At 37.1% G+C, this 16521-nt stretch overlaps 1 protein-coding gene across 5 annotated transcripts in view; it reads right to left on the bottom strand.

The window, feature by feature from the left end:
- DOCK9 (dedicator of cytokinesis 9) overlaps positions 1-16521 on the bottom strand; it is a 134780-nt gene that overhangs the window by 81187 nt on the left and 37072 nt on the right. For all 5 annotated transcript variants that reach the window (XM_054162926.1, XM_054162928.1, XM_054162924.1 and 2 more), the window contains exons 3-7: positions 11984-12073; positions 10258-10340; positions 9109-9178; positions 4809-4904; positions 4066-4200 (exon numbers count right to left, since the gene is read on the bottom strand). In XM_054162926.1, coding sequence (XP_054018901.1) covers positions 4066-4200; positions 4809-4904; positions 9109-9178; positions 10258-10340; positions 11984-12073 — 474 coding nt within the window. The remainder of the gene's footprint in view (positions 1-4065; positions 4201-4808; positions 4905-9108; positions 9179-10257; positions 10341-11983; positions 12074-16521) is intronic.

Raw genomic sequence — 16521 nt, 5'->3', positions numbered from 1 at the left:
GGCCAATCTCTGTGTAGAGCTTCTTCCTAACATCCAGCCTAAGATCTAATGTTTTAACACTTGAGCAAGAATCATTTACACGGTGGCTAGGGTCCTCACAATTATACACTTTTCTCTTACATAAATGGAAATTAAATGTCTACTGTGTAGAGATCGCTTCCCCCCACCCCCAAATGGGTTTCTAGATGTTAATACAACACCAACAAAAAGCAACAGTAAAATAAAGAATAAAATCAGATGAGCCAGAGAGGATACAGGACATAATACAAAATAATATAAACAGACATCTGGAATAGAACCATTATATATAAGATTTTATAGTTCAAGATCTCATTTATTTACTCATCACTAAAAAATCAAGTGAAGAAAATGGTTATTTTTAAATCTCTTTAATCCAGACACTGAATGACTTCTTGGCTTCACAGAAGCGAGCACTGACTGATTATGGTTGATCCATAACCTGCCTCAATTTTCTAGATGCAGTTCTGAACATCCAGATGCCAAGATGAACACTGATGGTACTGTACAGTACAATATAGCATTCAAGACATGAGCCAATTACAAAATTTAAGGATACAAAGTACAATTTTACTTAAACACTATTAGCCCAAAATAGAGGAACAGTCACAAAAAATAAGTAAGAAGCATCTGACAGAGTGTGAAGAAATTTCAGGTTACTCCAACTGATGGAATAGAAAACATGCAACAGTACTTAATGAAGAGATTATTTAGGAAAAAAGGGATTGTCAGGATTAAAAAAACCAGAATCACAGAGTGGTTAAAGGTTGGAAGTGGCCTCTGAAGGCCACCAAGTCCAGTCTCTATGTTCCAGCAGGGCCACTCAGTGACAGTTGGCCTAGTACCGTGTTCCTGCGGCTTTTCAGTATCTCCAGGGATGGAGAATCTACAGCCTTGCTTCAACCTGTGACAGTGTTTCCTGATGTTCAGAGGGAACCTCATGTTTCATTTTGTTCCCGCTGCCTTTGTTGTTGGCACTGAACACCACTGTGAAGAGTCTGGCTCTGTCCTCTTTGTATCAGAGAGCCACAGAATGTTAGGGGTTGGAAGGGACCTTGAAAGATCTTCTAGTCCAACTCTCCTGCAAAAGCAGGATCACCTACACCAGATCACACAAGAACACATCCAGGAGGGTTCTGAATATCTTAGAGAGGGAGACTCCCTTCGAGTATTTATAAACATTGATGAGATCCCCCTGAGCCTTCTTTTCTTCAGGCTGAACAGTCCCAGCAATCTCACCTTCTCACAGAACAGATAGAATAGAAGAGAATTAACCAGGTTGGAAAAGACTTTTGAGATCATGAAGTCCAACCTATCGTCCAACACTATCTGATCAACTAAACCATGGCACCAAGTGCCTCATCTACTCTCTTCCTAAACACCTCCAATGATAGTGACTCCACCACCACCCTGGGCAGCCCATTCCAATGGCAAATCACTCTTTCTATGAAGAACTTCCTAACATCCAGCTTAAAACTCCCCTGGTGCAGCTTGAGACTGTGTCCTCTTGTTCTGGTGCTGGTTGCCTGGGAGAAGAGACCAACCCCCACCTGGCTACAACCTCCCTTCAGGTAGTTGCAGACAGCAAAAAGGTCTCCCCTGAGCCTCCTCTTCTCCAGGCTAAGCAACCCCAGCTCCCTCAGCCTCTCCTCATAGGGCTTGTGCTCCAAAGCCCTCCCCAGCTTGATTGCCCTTCTCTGGACACGTTCCATCAACTCAACATCTTTCCTAAACTGAGGGGCCCAGAACTGGACACAGGACTCAAGATGTGGCTTACCCAGTGCTGAATACAGGGGCACAATGACCTTCCTGCTCCTGCTGGCCACACTATTCCTGATACAGGCCAGGATGCCATTGGCCTTCTTGGCCACCTGGGCACACTGCAGGCTCATGTTCAGCCTACCATCAACCAGCACCCCCAGGTCCCTCTCCACCTGGCCGCTCTCCAGCCACTCTGACCCCAGCCTGTAGCACTGCATGGGGTTGTTGTGGCCAATGTGTAGAACCCGGCACTTGGATGTGTTGAATCTCATGCCATTGCCTATCTGTCCAGCCTGTCGAGGTCCCTCTGCAGAGCTCTCCTACCCTCTTAACAGATCAACTCCTGCCCCCAGCTTGGTGAAGTCTGCAAATTTACTGATGATGGACTCAATGCCCTCATCCAGATCATCAATAAAGATATTAAAGAGCATGGGGCCCAGCACTGACCCCTGGGGGACACCACTAGTGACTGGCTGCCAGCTGGATGTGGCACCATTCACCACCACTCTCTGGGCATAGCTCTCCAGCCAGTTCCTAACCCAGCACGGAGTGCTGCTGTCCAAGCCCCAGGCTGACAGCTTGGCCAGGAGTCTGCTATGGGGGATGGTGTCAAAGGCCTTGCTGAAGTCCATGTAGACTACATCCACAGCCTTCCCCACATCCACCAGGTGGGTCACCTGATCATAGGAGGAGACCAGGTTGGTCAGACAGGAGAGATGCTCCATCTTCCATTACTTTATCATCTTCACAGACCTTCACTGGATTCTCTCCAGTATGTCCATGTCACTCTTTTACTAGGGAACCCAGAACAGGACACTAAATTTCAGGTGAAGCCTCATCAGTGTTATTCAGCTGTTCAGAGGGGAAGAATCTCCTCCCTCAATTTGCTGGCAACACTCACCATAATAAAGCATAGGACACCAGTAGTCCTTGCAGTAAGGACATATTGCTGGCTCAGGTTCAACTTGGGTGTCCACCAGGACCAAGTTCCTTTCCTGCCAACTGTTTTCCAGCTGTGTGGCCTGTACAGCATGAACTGGTATCTGGGGTTGTTCTCCCCAGCTGCATGACTTAGCACTTCCCTTTGCTGCAGTGCCTGCCTTTTGTTTGTAACTTGGGAAAATCTCCATGTATTCTGGTGACGTAAACTAATGCTGCAGTTCCTGCATTCTGTACAGAACCACAGGCCTTAGGACCAAAACCAAGCCACCACCAAAGTGAGAAACGAAAGAGGCCAGAAACGGCCCAGAAGATGGAGAATTTATAGTGAGAGTGAGGTGCCAAAGCAGAGGAAGCTGAAGAGTGAAAAGAAAGCTACATCTTAAGTGCAAGACAAAGACTCTGTTTCAGAACCACTTTGTTTGATACCTTTTTTTTTTTAATACCAAATATCAAAGTAATTTCCAAGGATTCACCAGAATTGTATCCCTAAGGCAAAAAAAATGTTTAGATCTGTATACAGAACTTACAATACACAACTTTCTATGCAAACCATCTATTCCATGTGTATCCATGAACATTATTACACTGTCTGGAAAAAAATAATCCTCTATAAAGCTCTTTTCTCTTTCTGCATAAATCTTTAAAATAGTTTGTATTAAGAACACACACATTATTAAAGAAAAGTTTTTATGAAACTTCAACTATTTATATCTAAGTGAACAAAACAAGTCCTTCCCAGGTAGGCTCTGCCTAACAAAATAGTTACATGCTGTACTGTAAACACATAACACAATCACAAGGCGGTGGGGGGAGTAATCTTTTCTTTGGCACTTGATACTGACGAACGTTTTACCAAAGCCCTTGACTTTGTAAACCAAAGAAAAGGACATAAAAGTAACATTATAAAGGTCAAATGAAAGCATCTGGAAGGGCGGCTGAATTTAATGCAATTCCCACAACAAAAATCCCACACAAGAAGTTACTGAAAACATTGCACAGTTCATTTAAGCACAAAATTTAACTGAAATTACTTTTAACTTTGTGCTGTCACTACCTTGCTACAATTTAAGGCTGAGGGCGGGTTGTGGAGGGGTTTTTTTTTAATTGTTTGGTATTTTTGGTATGTACTTTTCAGAATGATTTTTTTAAATTTAGCCACCTGTCCTTCAAAATCTTGTTCACTTGGGGTTTTTTGCAAGAAGCAGCATGTTTAATTATTCCTCTGTGTAAGAGGCACTTTAGCTACATTCCACAACAGTTATCCATACTTAAGAAAAAAAAAAAAAATCAATTTGCTATCAAGTACACAATTAACTGAAGAACAGGCAGAGAAATTGTAATTACCTGAACCACTCCCATGCATGAATCTAGAAATATTGATCCTTTGGGTTCCTTTGATATTTTTTCATCTTTGTAAAAATTGAGATTATAGGATCCATCACCAAGTTGGGTTAAGTGAAAAAACCTTCTTTTAAATGACTAGTGAAAATAAAGGAGGTGAGAAAAATAATTACAACATATAGTATTAAATAGCTTTGTATTACAAAAATCCACAAGGGCTATTTACATGGTAGGTTACAGAATAAAAGCTTTTATTTATACATAACCTAATCAGTATCCTCAGAAAAGAAGCCACAAATCATTGCTTTAAAAACAAAATAAATTTAACTTTAAAACCTGACTACCTAATATTGTACATAATAGATACTTATTGTGGTAACTGTAAAAATACCTTGTTTCTAAATACAGAAGAAATACAAATAAAATCTCATATTAAAACCTAAACAACAGAAAAAATGTCAGTGCTCTCAGTAACACACCAGGATCCAGTTAAGAAAATTATCTGAAGTACCAGATTTCTCCCTCGTATTGGAACTCTATGCATTTTTTCCCGATGTAAGGAGAATAGAAGGAAGGTAAGATTTTACAGCCATAAATTACATACAAGCTTCCTTCTTTGATCTGACATTATTTTTTAATAGAAGCAAACCACACACAAACTGACTTCTCAAAAGCACAGTGATATTTAAGTTTGGCATTCGGCTTTTACCACAGGCAACACATTGGCAACACATTTTTGAACTTACCCTCATCGTCACACTGATGGCACTATTCATGTTACCTTTGTACAGCCATCCTTGTTTTGTTATTCCACCCTTCTGAGACCCAAGAGATGCTGCATCCTGGAGATGAGGAAAGGAAGATGAGGGTGGGAAAGGACAGCTTTGCATCACATTCTGAAAACGCTCTATTTAACATGAAATTTCAGAAGTTATTTTTAATGGATGGAATAACTATGTTTATGATGTACTTATGTATGTTCCTAACATACTGTGGGGACCTGCTGAAATTATTTAGCTTTTTAATTACAGTTACTTTATTTAAAATCCAGAGATAAGATTCTATTCAACTTTATCTGTTGATAGATAACCTGGCCATTTATATAGGCTTTCTCCATGGCCAACGGGATGATCCATTTTTTTAGACAGGTATTATTCAATACAAATCCCACTGAAATAGGGGAAAGAGGGAAAATGCATTTAATTACATCTACTCAGTAAACTTTTTCACATATTCTAATCTTCCAGTGCAAGATTTTTTTACCAATTTCTATTACCAATAAGAATATGTAAAATCATACCTATCCAAACTCCAATCAAGATTTCTCAAACCATTTTGCTTTATCTGTATTATTTCAAATACATTACACATTTAAGAATTTACAGAAAACTGTGTCTTAAATTCTTGAATTGGATCTGCCCTTTTACAGATCTGAATCAAAGCTCTCTGAAGAGAGCAAGGCCAAACTTGGCAGTAATGGCAAGTTCACAAACAGCAGATCCAATGCACGCATCACACATTACACCAACTATCTGTATTCCACTTCCATCTGCCAGTCTATGTGACTCAGTAACTACGCCAAAACCCACAGGATGGTAACAACTGCCAAAAGCAGTACTTCACTATCAAAGCAATGGACTTATAATTGCCACAGAACAAAAATTAAATAGCTGGGTTAAAGTAATCTTTTAGAGCAGTACCAAGCTGACTTTACCATGGTTTCCAGTTGACATAACCCATTCTGATGCAAGAAAAATATTTAAGAATTAGATTAGGAAACTATTAAGAGAACATACAACAAAAAGTGATTATGTAAGGGGAACAGAGTCATTAGTTCAACAACTGAACATTAAAACCAGAATTTCTAGTAATATTAATTAGTTTCTGGCACTAAAGAAACATTCTGTAAAATGTTACCATTTAATTTATTTACAGCTTACTCTGTTCAGCTTGCATATTCATATGCATCTGTGTATTGAACTTCAAAACCTTGCAAACAGAAGGCAAACGATGAATCAGACTGTTCCTTCAGAAATCCTGCTCAGCCTGGTACTATGGAGATCAGGCCCAGTACGGATGGCAGGATCACCAACTATCAGAGCAGCTGATTCAATGCCCCAAAACCACAGACCAGAAATACTAGGTAAATGTTCATATGTCCCAATGAGGCTCACTGTCAAAGCAATACAGTCTACTTGTTTTGTATTTTCGAATCATTAGCCCCCACCCTCATTCTGTTACCTAGATAACCACTTGGTCTTGTTGCAGCAAACAAGACAGAGGTAAAAACTTAAAACACTGGGCTCCCAACTGTGATTCTCCACCCTCTATTAGTGGGAGTTATCCCCAAAGAAAGGGCTGTTTAAAACTGCTTTACAAGTGTAAGATGGTGAGTAGATGATGAGTTATCAAAACTTGGCATGAAACAACCTATGTTTTTCTGTAATTTCAGAAACTGTACATAGAATGACCTGATAAAACAAGAAATCTGATTCCTTGTGTTTACAGAACTTGAGATTTACCTCTATTAAGACCCTTTTTCCAATTAAAAAAATCTCTGAGGTGCACTATTTCCCAGCTGTGTTCAACTGCATGATGTTTTCTAACATTAGCACTATCATTTGGGCTTCTCTAGTTACACCTTTTCTTTCTGTCAGGCAGAATTCCTCCTCAGCTGTACTGAATCCTTCCAGCCTGTTAATACAATGGAACTCAGAACTCAGTTATTAACACACGACTTCTACACTGAAAACATACTTCCCGATTCCAAATTTTCATTTTTATTATTACTGCTACACACTGTGCTTCACTTTTTTTTTTTAAATGATCTTTCCCACAAACTTGGCTTCAAAATTACTTCAACAGCAATTGTTTCAACAACAATTCCTTATCTCGATCCCATATCCCAGGCTGATTAAAAAATTCCATTTACAAACATCAACCTGATGGCCTGATAGCCCAAATTACTTCTGGAAAGGTAAATCTCTCCTTTTCAACAATGCAAGATTAAACTAATCTTTATCTGCTTTTCCCCCAGTTTTTAATCACTTGCAGCTTTTTTTTTCCCTATCATTCTCTTAATAAATCAACTTTAAAAAAAACCCCACAACACCAAATCAAACAAACAAAAAACCAAAACAAAATACCCTGACAACCAAAAACAAAAAAAAAAAAATCAAACACACAAAACAAAACTGAGGTAAAAAAGCCAAACAAGTTTGAAACTAAGATTTGTATATATGCTTTTTGGCATACAAATCTGTTGATGTTTGAAAGAAAATTTCTTGCAGTAATTCCTCCATTGAGGAAAGAATTTATGATCCCCCCCCACCCTATTCTCATTAAGCTCTCTTTAATTCCTAGCATGCTTTTTTCTTATATTTATATTTGAAGCTCCTTAAAGAGAAACAGACAACTTCTCCAATGACTCTATCTCTGAAAAACATATGATGTTCCTCCCTGCTCTAACAGGAAGCTAGGCAGAAAGAAATAAGCAGTCCTCCCCACTCACACTTTCTAGTAAAAAAGCATACCACTTGGTAACAGTGAAGTGGTAGTTTTTCATTGTTAAAATAATTCCAGACATCACTGTTTTTCCTAGTAACAATAATGGTGAATTATACCTCCATTTAATTTTTTCATGCTTAATGCAATTGTGTTGTTAGAAGTACTACCACAGCATATAATGCTAAGTCTTTTAAATTCAGTAGCAGAGAAAACACAGCTATTACTATGAAAAACCCCAAGCAAACAAACAAAAAACCCAGAAGATTTGGCTACATAGGCATATTTGTCCAAGTATCACAGTACAGACTAACAGCAGCACTGGGGAAACAGCAACCTGTTATTCAGGCACACACCTATTCAGATGAACCCTCTGGACTATTTTTTCCACATTTCATCCAGAAAAACCTGCAGGTTAACTACTTTTACTTCATAAGCAACAGTTCTAAATACAAGGAATTTAGAAGCAAAATAATTGTCATAAGGTAAAACGCACAAAAATTCATTTTATTATAATTCTTTTCTGGGATGCAAGAGTTCAAGTACTTGTCAGGAAAGAAAACACTGGCATGTAAAGCACTGTTTTGAAACAGGGTGTGGTAAAAATTAAATAAATCACACAAGTAACAGAAGCAGATATTGAAAAAAAGTCTTCAACATCTGAAACACGCTTGAAAATTGCTTGAGGTTATAGATACCTGATAAATATCTGAAGTGTAGATGTCAAGATGAAGGTGACAGTCTCTTTTTGCTGGTGTCCAGTAATAGGACAAGGAACGACAGGTATAAACTAGAACAGAGGAGGTTCCACCTCAACATGAGGAGAAGCCTGTTTATTATGAGGGTGATAGAGCACTGGAACAGGCTGCACAGAGAGGCTGTAGAGTTTCCTCCTCGATTTTCAAAACCCACCTGGATGCCTTTCCTGTGTGGCCTGCCCTAGTTAATCATTCTTTGGCAGGGGTGTTCGACTAGATGATCTCTAGAGGTCCCTTTCAACCTCTAACATTCTGTGACTGTGGTACCTCTAATATCACTAAGCCAACAACAAAAAAATACAGTATCCTAGAGTTTTTGTCAATTTATTTAGCTTTTGTTTCCATGACAGATCTCCAAGCCTTATCCTATACTCAATTTTGTGAAAAAATAGCATGAACTCTACTGCCATACTTAAGTTTGTGTACTGTCATTCTGGAACAGATGAATCCATTATTTTAATCGACTTTGTGATTAAGCTGCATGAAATATTTCTCTCTATATGCCAAATTATATAGAAACAATGTGACAAGACAGAAAAAAGATTATAAATACCAAGTATTAAAACTTCAATTTCACTATCTGCCAAAACCTGTCATACTCAAATAACAGGTCTCAGGAGTACAAGGCTATTTAAAAGGAGATAGGTAAAAGAAACACATTTTTTGGCAGTTCATGATAGCTGTTTTCCTTTATTACATCAACATTTAACCCAACTTGTAATATCTTCTTACACAACATTCTTCACTGAAAACAATAGGAAGTAAGAAATTATTGTTATCTCACCTCATCTTTGTCTGCTTCTTCATCCACTTCATATAAATGAACCGGAAGCTTCTCTGATTTTGTCCCTTTGCTGCAAAAGAAAAGTCTCTTATATACTTGAAATGCTGTGATTAGATACATAGTTTATAGCTACAAAATGATGTTATTTTCCTAACTGATGAGAAAAAAAAGAATAACTGAGTCAAAGCAGGTATTTTTCATGAAATGTATTTCTTAGCCACTAATTTTCCTAACGTCTGGCCAAAGTCAGCCTTCTGTTCTGCTTGTCACTGTCCTTACATGTAAATGGACAGAATTGAATGCCTTCTCATTCACTGCACTCCTAATATTTTAGGAACAAGAATTCGTACCATTGGTTCCTCTTAGTGCAATGTGTTTATTTAAATTCCTATTGACCAGCATGGTTTCTGTTCAGGGCAAGTAAAAACCAGCTCTTGAATTTTACAAAATCTATGAGTACATCAGAACTTTTCACAAGGAAACAAAGCTATTTCTTAACTGATATATGCAGCAGAGTAGGGAAGATACAGATCTTCCAGAGTTGTGAGATTCAGAGTATTCAGACACTTCCAGATATTTTAAGGACCTAATCTCTATACTCCCCACAGAAAATTTTGAAAAAGTTGGAAAATATTTCTCTAGCAGTTTAGAAAGTCTATAATAGATGTCAGTTAGGCTTTTGCTCTGAATCACCCTGTGAAAATCTGCAGTAGTTCAAACAACCGTTCTAAACATCTTGGTTATGTTCTGTCCTCTGAGCTACTACAGAGAGCTCCAAAAGCTGCCTTTGAAGCTACGAAAACAGGATATCACCATTTTTGTTTCATCTAAACATTAGCCTGTTTTAGTTACAATGGTTATTATCCACATTGTCAATTATACAATTTCTTGGTTTGACCTGTCCATTAATAGGGCAATGTTGCCATGGTATCTTTCCAGAAAATGGTTTAACAAGATTTTATACTTTTCAATTCACCAATATAAGAGCCATCAAAGAAATCCTTATCATCTCTACTGACTACTACACATTGATATAGCATATTTCTCATCATATTACATGCCTTAATACACTTCTGTGACAAATACATTTATATTACATACAATTAGAGTTCCTTCACAAATTCAAAATCTTCATTATAACATGCTTACTTTGGAAGCTGTCGAAACTCCCCTGAGTATTCTTCATATCTATAGTTAACAACATGCCAGTCTGAATTGTAGGTCTTAATGCACTGTTTTAATGAAAACCAAGTATAAACATTAATTGGAAGAGGATTAACAGCATTCCCTAGATCATGGCTGTTTATGAACTACTACGGTTACATGTCATTCTCTGAAAATTCTGCACAGTTCCCTCTTTTTCCAATAGTCTAGTGCAATACAGCTTTTTGCAGTGAGTGATATGTCTTGATGAGATATTATCATCTGCTAGATGTGCATCATGTAAAACCAAAAAACAGTGAATACACTCGGCATCTTGATTGACCAAATTCAGTTGTCTGAGAAAGTAAAGCAGCATTTCACTGCAGCTGAAAACATGACTGAACCTTTACAAAACTCAGAATTGAAATACAGATGCATTATTATGAAAACAGAATTTTGCACATTCAGATGGGGGAAGTAAAATCATCCTTTCCTTAAATTTATACATCTAGAGCAATTACATTAATATTTAAACTACATGCTTACAACTGTTGAAAAGGAATTGTGTCGTTAAGCTCTGGACTAGATCACAGGAAATACCATTTCACTCCACCCATATTGCTACAAGATAAAAGTACTGATTTATCTTGGCTTTGATCGAAGTAACATAAAACTGACAAAATCTCTTCCCAGAAACCATAGGTTACAACATTTTTTTATGTTACACAAAAAGGCCTACACGTACACAGTATCTAATTAACTCAAAGGTATTTTCTTTATATCTCAAAGGACAAAGATAATTCTTGCCAAGAAAGAGTTTCTGTAGAAACTCATTAAACTTCATGAATTACCTATAATATTCCTCCCTCCTTGTCTACCTTCTTCAAATTTATCTTAGAACTGTTTAGGTTAGGTCTTAAGAGTATGTGTCAATGTGGATAAATCACTTCAAGGTTTCAGGTATTGGGAATTCCTTCTGCTTTCTTGGAATTACAACAAACATCTACTTTTTTCCCCAGATGTTAAAATACCAGCTTAAATTGTATCACCAGAAAGCCAGTGGATAATAGAGAAAACAAAACCAAATAACTAGACCTTTTATTCCTAAGGCTTCAAGAAGACATTAAATAAAATGCAACATCACAGTCTGAACTAAAGGAATGCCAACATAAGCAAGCAATTATGAGAAATTTTATGTGTGAGGATACTACTTCTACACATAGCACACAAACTCGGCAGTCAATAACGCATTTTGGCCTCTACAAGCACGACAGACAGAAATATCTCTGTTTCAACTAAGTATACAAGATCAATGTGAACAAACTGAGAACAACTGATGTGAAACACCTGATCAGGGAAAACAAGTCACAACCGGGTTTTTTCCAAATTTAGTATTAGTCCTGATCTCATGCAGAGTAATCATGCACATTCACCTGGGAAAATCAAAAGTGTGAAGAAGATGAGAACTAACTATTTACAGAAGTCAATTAACAAGTGGCAGAATTCAAAGCTATCCTGTAATCCTCCTTTTCTAGCCATCAATGGAAAAAAAACCTAGGTCTTCTGGGAAATTTTCCCTTGAAATCATTGACAACCAAATGGCAACAGATATTTCAATATTTTTTTCCCAGGGCTTTTTCTCCTGTTTTTTAAATAATAAATGAAGCAGGAAAAAAAACAATTCAGGTCCAATATTGCTATTATGCACAGCCACATGGAAGTCCAGTATTACCTCAGTTACAAACAAGCTTTGAGCTTCCTTCTCTGCATTTTCAGGAACTGTTGAACGAATGTATCGACTCTGTCGCTTGAATAATGCTGTCTGATAAACAACAAAAACACACATAAAGATGACATATTTTAGTAATAATCAATTCAATTATTATAACATCATAATTAAGACAGATGTTCAGCAGAAAACATCCTGTGAACACATGGTTTCAAACAGCCAATTAATGAGAATTCACTTTCATTCAAAGATGAGCAATGTGTTCCTCCTTTTCAAGCAAGGGCAAGGTTGGAACCAGTAGGAAATAGATGCCATGGAAAACTGTTTTCTTCTGTTTGGCTAAAGTAGGCACGAAAATAAAAATACTAGTATAAGTAATTCCACTATGACAATGTAACTCAAATATTTTGAAGACTGACATTAAGGTAACATTATTACTACACATCAAAACAATTACTCATGGAAAGTAACAAGTCGGCAACAATAATAGTTCAACTGCATACCTCAGCTGGCAAAAAAATGACAGTTGCACTGAAGGGACAAATAAATCTTTCAGTGTTTTAAAAAACCCAAACCAAACAAACAAACCGAAACACAAAACCCAATAAATATGCAAGAGGATACTCAGTCATATGCTAATGCTATCTAAGAATTAAGTTTCTTAAATTCTGGAAACATATTCCTGATTTCAAACTGCATAGATTTTCAAGTGCTTTGAATGACCTGAGGTTATTTTTATTTCTCCCAAGTTGGCATAATTTCTACTTTTAGAGGTACTTAACTCACATCAGCTAAAAGCCATGAGCTTTAAGTGAGTGTCTGCTAAATCCACATGGCTCAAAATCTAAAGTAACAAAGGTGAAACAGTGTCTGAGCTAAGCACCAAAACACCCTCAAAATAAGCATGGGATAACTCTATAGTGGCACATTTGAGTAGTAATGTATCCATATTGTATTTGCCACAAGTAAACATCCTATATTGGGATATTTCCTATATGAATGGAGGTAGTATTCAGAAGCTAGGTATTTTGAAACAAAGATCAACAGATGTAAGTTTTATAGTTAAGGTTTCTTTTAACAGTTTCCCTACCATGCAGTTAATGTAAACACCACTTATTTTGCAGTCATTTGGCATATGATTTTAAAGTGATCCATGAAGGTAGTCTGTCTTAAATTAATGTTACTTAGTTTGAAGCCATTTCACTATTGAGTAACTTACTGAAATTCAGGTGCTTTGCAACCATTACAGAAAGCCATGCAGAGGCAAAAAATGCGATAGAAGAGTACTTAATGGATATAGTCATTCAAGTCTCTGAAAGACTCTACTTAGCAAAAATCTAAAAGATGCATAGCCTTGAACAACTGACAACATTATAATTGAGAGTGGCAAGAACATTAATAGTTGTTCCAATGGCTGGCAGGAAAGTGGTTCTGTCATCTTAATTAAATAGAATAAAATAACAGAACAGAACAGACCAAAAAAGGACAAAAAACAGACCAAAAAAAAGACAAAAAATAGAACAAAAGGGGGAAAAAAAAGCAGCCACAAGTTAATAGACTATGAAGAACAAAACTATTGAAAGCTTACACAACTCAATTACTACAAATGAAAGGGATGTTAACAACTGAAAGGATCTCTAAACACAATACAACTGTTCTTATAAATTTGCTGAGAACAAGCTAGGGAATAACCTGATTAATGAATTCAGTACGGAAAACACTGAACTTGAGCTTGTAAAAAGCAAGTGGAACAATTTGAAATGGTAAACTGGAAAATGGCCCAATATGTGGGAGAAACCTACTGACTAAGAGCTATTCTGGAAACTACAAAACAGCAACGCTTTCTGTTACTTGGATATGATAGCGTCAAGAAAAATGTAGAAACTCAAAAGAAAGGGAAAAAAATTACAAGCCTTACTTGGATTTGAAGATCACGAAGCATGACAAAACTAATGCTTTTCTGAAAACTAAATGAGCAGATACCAAACATGAGAGAAAAATAGAATCATAACCTCAGCTAACCAAGTTGAGAATGATGGCAAATGCAGTTAAGTGGAAATCTGGAAAAGTTCATACAACTAGATCAGCTGGCTGAAAAACAGTCCTTCAATTTGTACAGATTTTCCCAGAACAGAGCATTTTCTGATCCCACCTTGTTCAAATATTGCTTTGGTAGTGGTTTGAGCTTAGAGATACTTCTTACTGCATGTTTGGAGAACAGTCAGAGCTGAACAGAAAAAGGAGGCTTAGTAATTTAGTTTGGGGTTTTTTTGTGGGTTTTTTGGTTGGTTGATTGGGCTTTGTAGTTGTTTGTTTTGTTTTCTCCTTTCCCTCACTAGGTAAATAACTTCTATTACAAGACAGACAGAAAGGGGTAGAAACAAAGACAGGAAAAAAAAAAGAAAAAGAAAAGCAAAGTAGTTGCTGTACAGGCTTTCTTTTCTGATTGACATAGATTAAATTCATATCAGGTCTCCTTTAACATCTAGGTTCTCTGAAGCAGCAAGAGTTACAAACTGAAGGTGGCACAGACCACAACTACGGAACAAGACATTAAAGAATTTGTTACAAAAATCTGAATTCCTGCAGGTATTGTTAATAACTGCATCAAGAATACACCTATAACATTACATTTCAGTTATTCAATTGCATTCATTACCTGGAAAAAAAAAATAGTTATCCAAATTAAGCACAAGCATTTGCCTTCCATTTCTCCAAAAGTAATGTCAATCTTAACACATTCAATAGTGCCATCAGTTTGCCTTTTTTAAACTACTTTTTAGGTACTTCTGCATTCAATGGAAAACTGTAGGAGTGATGTCTAGCGCTGAAAAGCAAGTATTTGCAGTGCCATTTTATGTGCCAGTTTTAGAGTCATGCTGGTAACAAGATAGCCTTAATGTCTGTATAAATGAGCAGGGCTTGGCTTCCTTTTTAGGCAAGTGGTTTTTAGATTGCAATCAGTTCAAACTAAATGCAAGGAAAAACTTTGTTAAAAACTGAATGTACTGAGAGGAAATTACTTGAACAGGTTTTTACACAATGTTTGGAGTTTCCACCTATAAACTGCTCTGAATGCGTATACAGGTAATTCAGAACACTCTTGCCCACTATTTCAAATTCATATAGTAGGGGATGAGGGAAGTATCAAAGACTTGAGTTGAGAGCTCCTCACACATTGTGTGACCACAACAAATTATGAAAAAGGCATTTTAAAAATCATGTGAAGCAGAATGGCAAATAGAGAAAATATGTCATTATTTAAACTACAATGGCAACCTATCAATGTTTTCAAAACTGTAAATATGAGTATGGAAAACTGCACAGGGTTAGAAGTTTTAACTTGGAAAAAAAACCAAAACAAAACAAAAAAAACCAAATCACCTAAGCACATAAGGGATTTCTGTTCTCTAACCTGGCAATATTTTCTTTATACACTGACAGATTTAAGTGCATTGTGTTGTTGAAGACGAACTAGATAGCGCAAAGAGGTACTGGAGAGTCACGTGTACACTAAAAATATTCTGAGTAAGTTCGTGCCAGCGAATCTTAGAAAGACAAGTTTTATAGCATAATAATTAAGTTTGATAGTACAAGCCAGTCTTCTTATAAATCAAACATAAAATGAAACTCTGTCAACGACTGTGTAGGGGAAATTCAGAAAATGTATTCAGATATTACACTGCTGAGTTATAAAGAAATAGGAAATCTGACTACACTCCAAAGCTGTAACTACCTGATAGAAAACCTCCGATGTAACACAGACTTTAATGGCTGCCCCCTCAATGAAAATCTGACCACAGAACCCAAACAAAACATGACAAAAGGCATTACAGTTTATGAACAAAATTCAGCCATTCCCTTTAAAGGATCGGACTGAGCTTTGGTCACATAGGCTTGAAGTTAAGAATAACAAGAGAGGCCACTTGAAACAGCAGTTAAATGCTTAGGACATCCCACAGACTGCTCAAACAAAATGCCTGAGGATATTCTTGATAGGTCTGTTTCTTCTCCAGTGATAATTCAGTGCTCTTCAACATAATGACTTCCACTAAGAGTACGCAGAAGTACCTTAATTCCTCACTATAGAAGGGGACCTGAGTGGTATAGTCTACTCATGCTCTGCAGTCCCAAAGTCAATAACTGGTGTGGGATCATCATGAGTGATCCCACACAGCATCATCATGGTCATTAGATCATGTTCATAAGACATATAATTTCCTTTTCTGAGAAGTCTTACCGGCAGTCTTTCATGTGTGACTGACAACGTGCAAAGCCCAAACTACTCCCTAAACACCTGTGCCTTGCTAAAAAACAGTTTCTCAGCTCAGAGTGGAAAGGCTACATATAAGAATCAGGAGAAAATGACGCTCACAGATTATATTAAAAAGAGAGGCCAGATGCACTCATGTAAATAACTGACCAGAAAGAATTCATTAAAAACTCCGCATGTGCAGTTTATGGGACTTTATGTACCCTTTTGTAGAAATACACCGATTTACGATCAATCTTCTGCATGAACACAAACTTAGCTTCAGTTA

The sequence above is a fragment of the Dryobates pubescens genome, chromosome 7 (genome assembly GCF_014839835.1).
Source record: "Dryobates pubescens isolate bDryPub1 chromosome 7, bDryPub1.pri, whole genome shotgun sequence".
Lineage (NCBI taxonomy): Eukaryota > Metazoa > Chordata > Aves > Piciformes > Picidae > Dryobates > Dryobates pubescens.
This window is presented reverse-complemented; position numbering and strand designations above follow the sequence as displayed.